The sequence below is a fragment of the Hypanus sabinus genome, chromosome 17 (assembly GCF_030144855.1).
Source record: "Hypanus sabinus isolate sHypSab1 chromosome 17, sHypSab1.hap1, whole genome shotgun sequence".
NCBI lineage: Eukaryota > Metazoa > Chordata > Chondrichthyes > Myliobatiformes > Dasyatidae > Hypanus > Hypanus sabinus.
Window position 1 is genome coordinate 48,531,639 of NC_082722.1, and position 11,571 is coordinate 48,543,209.

The 11,571-nt window shown below is 35.5% G+C and overlaps 1 protein-coding gene across 1 annotated transcript in view; it reads left to right on the plus strand.

Moving 5' to 3' along the window:
• jph3b (junctophilin 3b) overlaps positions 1-11,143 on the plus strand; it is a 135,509-nt gene extending 124,366 nt beyond the window's left edge. The window contains exons 5-6 of the mRNA XM_059993011.1: positions 2,567-3,450; positions 9,742-11,143. Of these exons, the coding sequence (XP_059848994.1) occupies positions 2,567-3,450; positions 9,742-9,822 (965 nt within the window). The 3' untranslated portion in view covers positions 9,823-11,143. The remainder of the gene's footprint in view (positions 1-2,566; positions 3,451-9,741) is intronic.
• Positions 11,144-11,571: the final 428 nt, after the last annotated feature.

An 11,571-nucleotide genomic window follows, 5' to 3' on the forward strand; every position in this document is an offset into this window, starting at 1 on the left:
ACTGTTGTAACAAATGATTATTTGAATTACTGTTATCTTCCTGTTGGCTTGAACCAGTCTGGCCGTTCTCCTTAGACCTCTCTCGTTGACAAGGCATTTTCACCCACAGAACTGCTGCTCGTGGAATATTTTATTGTTTTTCACACAACTCTCTATAAACTCCAGAGGCTGTTGTGCATGAAAATCCCAGGAGATCAGCAGTTTCTGAGATACTCAAACCACCTTGTCTGGCACCAACAATCATTCCACAGTCAAAGTCACTGAGATCACATTTCTTCCCCATTCTGAACAGCAACTGAACCTCTTGACCATGTCTGCATGCTTTTATGAATTGAGTTGCTGCCACAATGGTTGATTAGATTGATGAGCAGGTGTTCTCTCAGGTTTCTTGCTTTGTGGCTGCCTGTAAGCAGACAAATCTCAAGGTTGTTAATAAATGTACTTTGAACGTTGAAGTGAGTTGTTTGCTACAACTTGAATGAATACAATAAATGGATTAGGATTCTTCCAAGGATTGATATTGAAACAAAGAACTGCTTGAGCACTGTAGGGAGTAGAAAGAGCCTACTGTTCTGATAACCAGCTCAATTACAATGTAAAGTGTACAAATGTACAAAATATCAAACACAAGAGAACTGGAGATGCTGGAACTCTTGAGCAACACACACAACACACACACTGGAGGAACTCAGCAAGTCAAATAGCATCTTTGGAGGGGAATAAAGGAGATTTTTCATTGGAACATAATGTGTGCGTTGTACAAGATACTAAAATGAGGAAGTGGTTATCATAATTAAACACACTTCCATGAATACTGCTGAATAAAGTGAAATTGCAAATGAAAATCTGGTCACAATAACCTAACAAAGTTCTCAGGATTTTTCTTTGGACTCTTTCCCTCAATAGATAGGGATTGTGGAATCAATAGGTAGTGAATGTGAAAAATGTATTTTCACAAGAAATGCTGCCACAGTATAAATATGATAAATATGAAAAGGGTATGGTGTTGGTATTGTGATAAAGTGCTCATAGATATTACCCATGACAATACTGCATTTCAGATTGATCAAAGCCAGTTTGTGAATTGGTGAGGTTCTGCTTGAGATGACAAAGAGTGAAAAGCATTAGCTCAGGCAATGTGAATTTATGATGGCCCCTTGCAATTATTAAGAGCGAAAGTGCATTTTAGAAGACTATACTGTAGTCCAAAAGCCGAAACCAGCTAAGTGCCTATACTTGCAGTTCACAGAAAAGATCCTATTAGTTTCAAAATATCTTTGGTTATCAAACAAAAAGCTCAGGATTGTCATCCAAGAAATGGATTGAAATTCCAAAAAAAAGTATTTTTTACTGAACAATATAACTTTACTGTGATATCTTACATAATCATGTTTCTAAGCTGTTGTGTCACTTTCAGTTTCTGAATTCACATGAATTTGACTGAAATCAGACCAGACAAAAGTATCTCTTGTAAGCAAAACAACACACACACAAAATGCTGGAGAAACTCAGCAGGCCAGGCAGCATCTATGGAAAAGAGTACAGTCAGCATTTCAGGCTGAGATCCTTCAGCAGGACATCTTGTTAATTGCTAGCAAAACTAATATTTTTATGACATTAAATAATTAAGAATAAAATGAAAACAAAATGCTGCACTGCTACTAATATAAAATAAAAGAACGATCTGTAGTATTGATATGGAGCAAGAAGGAATATTTCACATATGGTATTCAAAACAAAACCTTCCTTTTTTCAGTGGCTGTCAATTGTCCCTAATTAACATGTTGAAGACGACAATACAACTGAAAGTTAGTTGGTTTTTACTGAATATTTTCATGAGGTATTAATTCAAGAGTCTGAATGTATTCAATAAAGAAAAACTGTTTTAGGCAGCCACTCAGAAGACATTACAAATACAGAAATCACTACATCAACATGACTAGCAGTTGGCCCCTGAATGTACCCGTGTCATTGTGGAACAATTCAAGGGAATTCTCTAATATTTATCCCAGTTAAAACTACAGAATGAATGACTTCTCATTACAAGAGAGCAATACCTGAGTGCAGAAAGAAAAAATGAATTTGGTTTAAGTGCAGGTGGGAAAAAAAATTAAGATTTCTGAAGTTTTAAATTATTTTGTACAAACTATAAATATGTATTAGAAAAGGGAAAGAGGTTATAAAATAATAAGGTGCCAGCATTGTAGAGATAAGGGAGATGTTAACCTTATTTATTACATGTTGCTGTTTACCAGTGAATATTGGACTGAGTTGTTGCAGAAAATTATCACTATTGTATAAAATATAGTGATAATTTTCAGCCAAAGCTATTTGTCATCTGAAGGTAATCGTATTTGATATCAATGCTATTTATTCTACCTAACAGGTGATAACATTTTCTAAGAGGTACCACATGACAGCTTGAGGCTGTTAGCGATTATCTTTTATAATCAGATCAAGAAGGAACTGTGCTGTGGATATTCAGTGATTTAGGTGTTAACGTGAGGCATGTGATTTACATATTAACTATTCTTTTAAAGTTTATAATCTTTGTTTTTCCCATCAGGAATTGAGTATCAAAGGCCAACACTCCAGAATTCAGCTGAGAATGAGATAGACAGAATTTCCTCAGAAAGTCCCCCCCTGGAGGAGAGTCCAGAGCTCTACAGGAAAGGAACAACTCCTCCAGATCTCACCCCAGAACTCAGCCCTGTGCCAAGCCGGTCATCCACCTCACCATCCAACTCACCACCAAAGTACAGGAAAAAGAACGCAAGGCTTGTTCGACAGATGAACACGGAATGTGACAAGGGACAAGACATTCAGGTGTTGCTGGAAGGAGGAAGGGGTGAATATCCAAGGTCTACCCACTGGAACGATAAGCAGCGATCGGGCAATCGTAGAGGAGGAAGCAGAGGCAGCAGCAGCTTAAATACAGCTTCAATATCTGAGGAGATCAGGGGAAGAGGTAATGAATGCAAATATAATCACAGACCCACTGACAGAAAAGGGACAGAGTCTCCAACTTTCTCATGGACATCCTATCGGTTGCATAATCATGATTCAAGTAACCAGCTGCATGAACAGGATGAAGAAAAACTTAGTAATTATGAAATGGAAATGAAGCCCCTACAACGCATGGATTCCTATGTACAAGACACATTTTCAGAACAACACTACAGTAACCTCAGCTCCAGAAACATGATGGAAGACTACCATCCAGATTTCCTTAGCTATGGAGTGCAGAGGCTAAAGCCCACAATGCAAAATAAAGAGAACTACATACTTATGTCTCCCTCTGAGCCCAATGTCCAGAGGCTGGAGAACCTAAGAATGAATGTAAAGCTAGAGTCTCGATCAAGGCATGACATTAGTACATCACCAAATTCAAAGTCAATCAATATATCACAGTCTGAAGAAGAAACAATGGTTCAATATAAATCTAATTCAGTAAGTAATTTGCCACCTTACCAGTGTAAATAGAAATAACTATCTTCTACTTCTGATGGTTCCTATCCTGACCACAAAAGCAGCTCCTGCCTATTTCAGTGGTTGTAACGGTACCTGACTCTCAAGGTGTAACTATACCCATTTCATTATCAGTTCTTTTCACAGCACTCTCTCCCCTCACATTCAAGAGGTCAAGATAATGTTACAATTCATGCTGCACATTTTTGTATGCAGCTCATAGTTCTTCAGAGCTATTTTTCAGCTGACTTACAAAAAAAAGTCTAAAAGTCATTTTAATGTAACAAAATTTGTGGGGATGGCCAAAAAGCAAATTTGAACAAGTCTCTTTTGAGATTTTTTTAAAAGTAAGTTACACAATACTGTACAGCTGCAAGCAGTACTTGTGCCCAGTAAAGGAAATGGCCTGATTTGGGGGGAAAAAATTGAGTTTAGTAATTCCCTCCTGTCCATTTGTGTTAATCTTTTATTGCCAGCGTAAGTGTAAATGAGAAAAGGTGTCTACTTTTCGTGCTTCAGGCACAATGATTATAAAATTAATCTGTTAACTCACTGTCTGAAGAAGAATCCAGTCATGTAGAAACAGAAAATCCACAGCACTTTACAGGCCCTTTGACCCGCAATGTTGTGCCGAACATGTAACCTGCTCTAGAAGCTGCCTAGAATTTCCCTACCACATAGCCCTCTATTTTTCTAAGCTTCATGTACCTGCCTTAGAGTCTCTTAAAAGACCCTATTGTATTCACCTCTACCATCTTCATATTTCACGTTTAATATAAAGGAGCATTTTGCCTTTGTGTTTTCTTTGAGACAATGTTTACATCAAAGTTGCTGCAAAATTGAACACTGGACAAATGTAAGGGAATACATTCAATTAATTACCATATAAAATCTGGAATTTTCATTTCTGTTTCTAATTTACAAATAAGCAGAGGACATGAGGATAAGGCAGCAAAGCTAGCTTGAGGCCCAGATCAGCCATGATCTTACTGAAGGGCAGAGAGGATTCAAAAGGATCATTTATCTTCTCCTGTTACTATTTCACATTATCTTCTTCATTTATGAATCCTAGAAAAGAAAATTGCAGAATGTTGGTTCTAGTAAAAGGTCACTAATTCTCTGGATAGTACTAATGGGAAATAGTTTTTAATTCATAAAGAAGAATTTCTAAAGACAGACTCAACTATACTTAATTAAGTAAATAATTAATTTCATAGGGAAACATAGATACGGCTGTAAGCAGCTCTCCAAGCCATTCAGCTGGTTCAAAACTCAACTGTTACCAGCCTTTGTCTAATTTTCTTCATAAAAACCTTACAAAAATCGATTGACATTAAATATTTCAGGTAATGAAATGAAATGACCACACCAGAGCCTGTAGCTTAATTATATCATTTAAAAGTGAGAGAACCTGTTGTAACATACACAAAAAAATTACATTTTATTGACCTTACAAGTTTACTGCAAAGACAATATATGTTTTAATATGTTCAATGCCTTTTATATCCAAGTTATTTTCTTCTCCCTCAGATCTTACTCTTCCTTCCTCAAGATAGAGGATAGGAAACAATATTGACAAATACATATTCATAGCAACCTAGAATTTTAATATCAAAGACATTGAGTCTGTAATGCCTGTGCTGTATCTCATAAGCAGCTATCCAATGTACTCATCTGTAAGATTGGCTCTTTTTACATTTATTTTCTCCAGGAGAAAGTTACCTTTTTTTTTCCAATCTGTTCACAAAATTGAACCCTATTATCTCTGATAAGCCTTCCTATATGATTTCTCTAGAAAGCCAGACTAATGCTTTTGAGCAGTTATCCAACCGAAATTTGACAAGAGATTTGTAAAGGTTTACCATGTCTGTGTTCAATAATCCAAGTAGTATACTTAATTGCTTTACCCACCCACTGTGTTATCTTCAAGAATTTGGAAATGTGCATCCTGAGCCTGCGTGTCCCTCAGAATACTACCACAATCTGTGACTTCTCTCAGATTGCAAAATTTAACATCTTTCTGCATTAAAGTGCATCTTCTAGGAGGCTGCCCATTTAATATTAAGTCCTTCCAAAGTTTGATATTATTCTGTTCATTTTATTATGTTGCCAAATTTTGGGTCATTGAAGTAGCACTTTTCCCAGGTCAAATTAATTTTATATATAACCAGATTACATCATTCTGCTGGTTTAATTAACTAATTCCACTAGAAAAGCTTCTCATAGCAGGCAAAAGCCAAGACAGAACTGAATCCTTTAGGTTTACCATTAATCCTATATATTTCATTATGTTCAAAATATAAAGAAGTGCCTTCCCTTGCAGCTGGAGGATTGCACTATGTTATACGACTGGATCAGAGTCAGAATCAGAATCAAACTGCGGGGTTTTAATTGCCATGAATATGCAGTTTGGCCACAGTGGTTGTGAAGCCCAGTAACAGTTTCAAAGGAAATAAAAGCCAGGAGATATAAAACAGGCTTTGAATTTTCAATCATCCACTTTGTACAGTTACTGTTAAGTCAATCCCCTTGTCTCTAATAAAAGCAGTGGACCTGCAGTTTCTTATCCATACAAGGTTTGACGAATGAATTTAGAGGGGTGTTGCTTATTTTCCTTGTGTGGGAGTGTGAAGTTATGAAGGAAAAAAAACTTTTAAAGAAGTAAATACAGAAAGTACAACACAATTCTTTTGGGGTACTTCTACAGTATTGTGTAGAGATAAGTAGCTGATGCAAATATGGTATTACAGTTGCTGAGGGAAAAAATTTAATGAAATTGATAGGTTTCTAGAAATTAGCTGTTTCTGTCCATTAATGGATGCATCACTTATTTATGTTAAGCATGAACAAACAAGCAGCTATATCTAACTTTTAAGTAAGTTCATACTACAGCTCAAGTACATAACTGTTTTTTCAACATAGTTCACTTCAGAGAGCAGTACGATTTGCAGTGCCTATAATATGCTGAGCCATTAAATAGTGCTGTGTCATCAGCTTTCTGGGTAGTTACCTAGCAACAGCTTATACCTTTAAAGGCTTTCAGTATTTAAGAAGAAGTATTAGAAGAGAACTGTGTTATGTGAAACTAAATACATTTACTTTGTACAGAAAAATTGCCAACGTACATTCATCATAAAATTGGCTTTCCGGAGTATATATTTGTCAAAATATACAGAATTTCTTTGCCAAATCCTACACCTTTTTCATTGGCAGACTAAAATGGCCAGATTAATCCGGGCTCTGATTGACATTAGCTGCTTATCTAAATTCCTGTAGGACACAATAAATTATCATTGGATTGCGCCTGAATGAGGTATATAGCTTTTAACCTCTAAATCAGTGGCACATTATCAAACATACTTGCTTTGTTCTCACTGTAGATAACAAGGGATGATTAACAGTAGAATTGACAGTTTGATCAGATAAGAGGGATGTAAACAAAGGTTTTATGTAGTCACATGTTGAATGTAAACACATAGTTTTCTTACATCAAAAATTAAAATAATGAAACGTTGAAACATTCTTAATCATCTAAAATCTAATGTCAATAAATATTGGTTCGAATGGTTGATTTCTCACTTAGATATTTATATTCTTCTGAAATGGCATAATAATATATCAGGTGCATAAGTCATTAAACGTTAATGTGAAATTACTTTTCTTTTAAAAATTTAAATTCTTCCTGCCCCTTCAATCATTCCCAAACTGCAAGGTTTGGCAGATGATCTACTTTGCGGCCTTCACATGTACTATCCTTGCAAGCTAACTAAATAGTGAAAAGGACAGCACAGATATAGTTTCTGATTTTTTTCTCTCTCCTAAAGATAGATCCTTGGCTTGCTACTTAATACTAAAAGATCATATACATTACAACTCCAAAGCATGGCACATGAATTCACTTGAGTATCCACCAAAAGTGGACACTGTGTTCTCTATTCCCTAACAATGATTAAGGATGCAGTTAACAAAACATTAATTATAGATAACATTATATGTGCTTGTGACCTGATAGTAGTTAGTATTAAATGTGTAGAAGATTCACTAGAATGATTCCGGGAATGAGAGGGTTAACATATGAGCAACGCTTGACCGCTCTTGGACTGTACTCCTTGGAGTTTAGAAGAATGTGGGGGGACCTTATCGAAACATTTCGAATGTTGAAAGGCATGGGCAGAGTGGATGTGGCAAGGTTGTTTCCCATGGTGGGGGAGTCTAGTACGAGAGGACATGACTTGAGGATTGAAGGACGCCCATTCAGAACAGAAGAAATTTTTTTAGCCAGAGGGTGGTGAATCTGTGGAATTTGTTGCCATGGGTGACAGTGGAGGACAAGTCATTGAGTGTATTAAGGCAGAGATTGATAGATATCTGAGTAGCCAGGGCATCAAAGATTATGGTGAGAGGGCAGGGGAGCGGGACTAAATGGGAGAATGGATCAGCTCATGATAAAATGGCGGAACAGATTCAATGGGCCGAATGGCCGACTTCTGCTCCTTCGTCTTATGGTGTTATGGTGTAGGATTCAATGGCACAGCTATGAGAACCATTTATTCACAGCTCCAACATTTCTGACTTCTGGTGCTGTCTGTGTTGAGTTTACTCATCCTCCCTCTGACCATGAGGGTTTCCTTTGTGTTCCCATCCATATCCCAGAGATGTGTCGGTTAATCAGCCACTGTAACTTGCCTCATTCTATAGGTGAGCGGTAGAGTCTAGAGAGAATTGATGATTTTCTGTGGAGAATAGAATGGGATTAATATAATTTGTTTAATGCATTATAGAGAGGTATCTTTCCCTGCTGAATGGTTCTATGACTGTAGATTAGCTCCCAAAGCTAAATGGATCAAATCGTTCATTTTGTTTTCTTTCTTAAGGCCATTATAATTGTAATTGAGAAAATAATGAGCTACCTCCTAGAGGCAGTACAATTAGTTTGTAGACATTATTTCTAAAGAACCTATTATGTAGGGTTCTCCAGGATTTTCATCCATCTATGACAGAGAATTGGTGATGAGGTACTTCAAGTCAGTATGAGGTACCTTGAAGGAGAACTCACAAGCCATAACATATCTAGCACCTACTGCCTTTCACCAAGTACTGGATGACACTGGATTAGGGACTGCTGGTGGCAAGTTCCTGCGGGATGCTTTGTGCTGGTGGAGTGTTGTCTAACGTGGTGGATGCAGTGTTCAAAGGTCAATAGTCCTGGATGGCGCCAGGATATCCAACTGTTGTACAATTTATATTGGTTGCATTCATTCTGTCATGTGAAGTATATTCCAATATTGTCCAGACTTGTGCATCATAGATTGCTGAAAGGAAAAAAATCTGTACAGGTTCTGTCCATCTTGTAGACACAGTGCAACTGCCACAGTCAATTTTCCAGTCCTTGATTACTCATAGGATATTGATATTTGAAGTTTTGGATGACTTTATTATCATTGAGTATGGTTTGTCTTTCAGCTATCACTTGTGTCCACATATCCTTATTAGCTGACGTCTGAAGGTGATCTTGTTGCACGTGAATGCCACCAACTTTAACAATTTCAAAGATTATTCACTGTTGTAAATTGTAACAACAAATCACTATGTGATAATCAATGCTCCAAAACTACATTCTAGCTTGTTTTTGATAGAGTTTCAAAATGTTAGTGTGCTGCTGCCTTTGGCTAAGAGCTTGAAAGACTCTTAACAGTTTTCCTTAAATCCCTGTATTACAGGCACCTTTGCCATTTATGTATTGTATTGCACACTCAACCAAGCTAAAATAAATTTTCCACAATAATTTCTTGATAAAGAAAGGAGGGTAAAATTCCTCCCAGCAAATTGACAGTTATAAGTCACTTTTCCTTAGCAATCAAAGTCCCAGGGACAAGATCATATGGCCAGGAAACTTGGAACATGTTGTTATTAATAGCTGATTAATTATGCATGATATCATGGAAGATATTATCATATTTTTGTACTAATTTCAACTTTATCTGCTTTATTTATCATGCCAGTGTTTAAACAATGATTATTATGAACAGAAAGTTATGTTCAAATGCATGTATGCTAACAAATTCCAACTCTATGGAAATGATAATTTAATTATGGGATAACAGGTGAAAACTATTTGGGAAATTTTGCTTCATAATAAATAGTACTTACAATTAAGCTATATTTCCTTTTTGAGAAACAGGAAAATTTGTCAGGTACGTATATTTGTTTGTGACAGATTCTGTGGGCACTTAATTTGAATGTTGTGTAAATTTTGTTTCTTTTCTCTTTTAGGGCTCCAATCCCATTCTGGTTGCTATGGTGATTTTGCTAAACATTGGTGTCGCCATTTTGTTTATTCACTTTTTTATTTGAATGCCTATTTGTCAACTTAACTAAGTGAAAACACAAACTGTGTAAAAGAAAACTGATGTACTTCAATATGAAAAAGTCTGAGAACATGGTCAAGTTCTTCACATTTTGCCTTTCCTAGATACGAATACTGGATTTTAGTCAAAGTTAATGGCATAAATAAAATAGCTCTGTGGCATGACAGAATGGTAAAATATGCTTCCCCATTACTTCAATGATTTAATATGCATTGTTTGAAGAAAAGAACTGTAGACAAACTAGCCAGAAGGTAATGTTATCTTAGTTCTGGCATCAAGGAAATGAAAAAAAAAATTTGGTTATCCATGAGGATTTATTCTGAATGTACTCAAGATGCTGTAGTTAATGTATTTTTCTTTTGGTCTACTCAAGTCAATTTTCAAAACTATAATGTTCTAATGTTTGTTGTTGTGGATACATTCATAATATTTTGATTAAAATGAGCTGAAAAACACAGTAATTATACCATAAAAACCATTAGGTTCAATTACAAGCCTATACAATTATTTAATAACTTTAATCAGTTCTTTTTTTAGAAAAGATATTCTTCTGAAGACTGCTGTAGTTTGAAAGGTGAGAGAGGATATATTAATCTTTAGTATTACTGCACCAAAACAAAAATCAGACCCTGCAAATGGCTGTTCAGCTCTTTCTGAGGATGTGAAAGAAGAAATGTTCCTTGCTCCAAATGAAACCTTTTCTATAATTCTATTTTGTAATATTCAATATTTTAAATTTTAATGAAAACGATTTTCCTGACATGAAAATATACACATCTTGAAAGTCACAAAAACAATTCAGCACTTAAGGAGTTAATTCTGAGTTCAAGAATTTGTGCCTTTTGCATCTAATTTTTAACAGATATATTTTCTCAATTGTTTTTCATGGTCCTCCAATGCGGGACTGCTTCCAAAGCTGTAAGTGACATGAAATGTTGAAACGGTTATTTAAAAAAAACCTTGTAAATATAAGGCAAGCTGTGGAATTAAGAAGATTTGACTTTGCCTTTGAGATAGAGATTTGATAATTAAGAAATTAGAGAATTCAACAAAAAGGGAAATTGTTTCTTTATTCAATATCAATCCAATTGAAATTTAGCTTTAGTTAATTCAAACAAGTAGTTAAGTGCAAACTCTCCCATAGCTAGTTCTCAAATATTGATGTCCATCCACAATACACATTTGTAAATTATTAATAAATACATATTATTTCTTGATCCCTAATAATAGAAGATATGATTATTGTAATTTATTGTTCATAAAACAATGGTTCCTAAATGTTGTCAATAGCTTAAAATAAGGCATAACAGATGACAAAATCATCTTTTCAAGACAAATACTGTACAACTGCACCTCAAAGCCTTCACCTTCACTCAATCTCAATAGTTCGTTCCAGTAGCAACAAATGTTAATGCTGAATCTGAAACATAAATTTCACATAGGTATCAACGGTTTCACAATTAATGTACCCATCAGCCATGAACATAGTCAGGGAAAATAAACAGTTAAAATGAGAAAATTATTTCCTTTGAATACTGCTTGTTAAGCCCTTAAGATTTCCTAAAATGGTTTTAAAGTATATTGACTGATATAAAACAAACACAATAGACGATTTGCAGAAAGATAGCAATAATATTAATGTCAAATCAATGTAGTTTATTTGGCAGATAAATGTTGTCCAGAGAGTCAAGGGTACTCTCCTACTTCTTCCAAATGTGCCATGGAATTTTTGTGG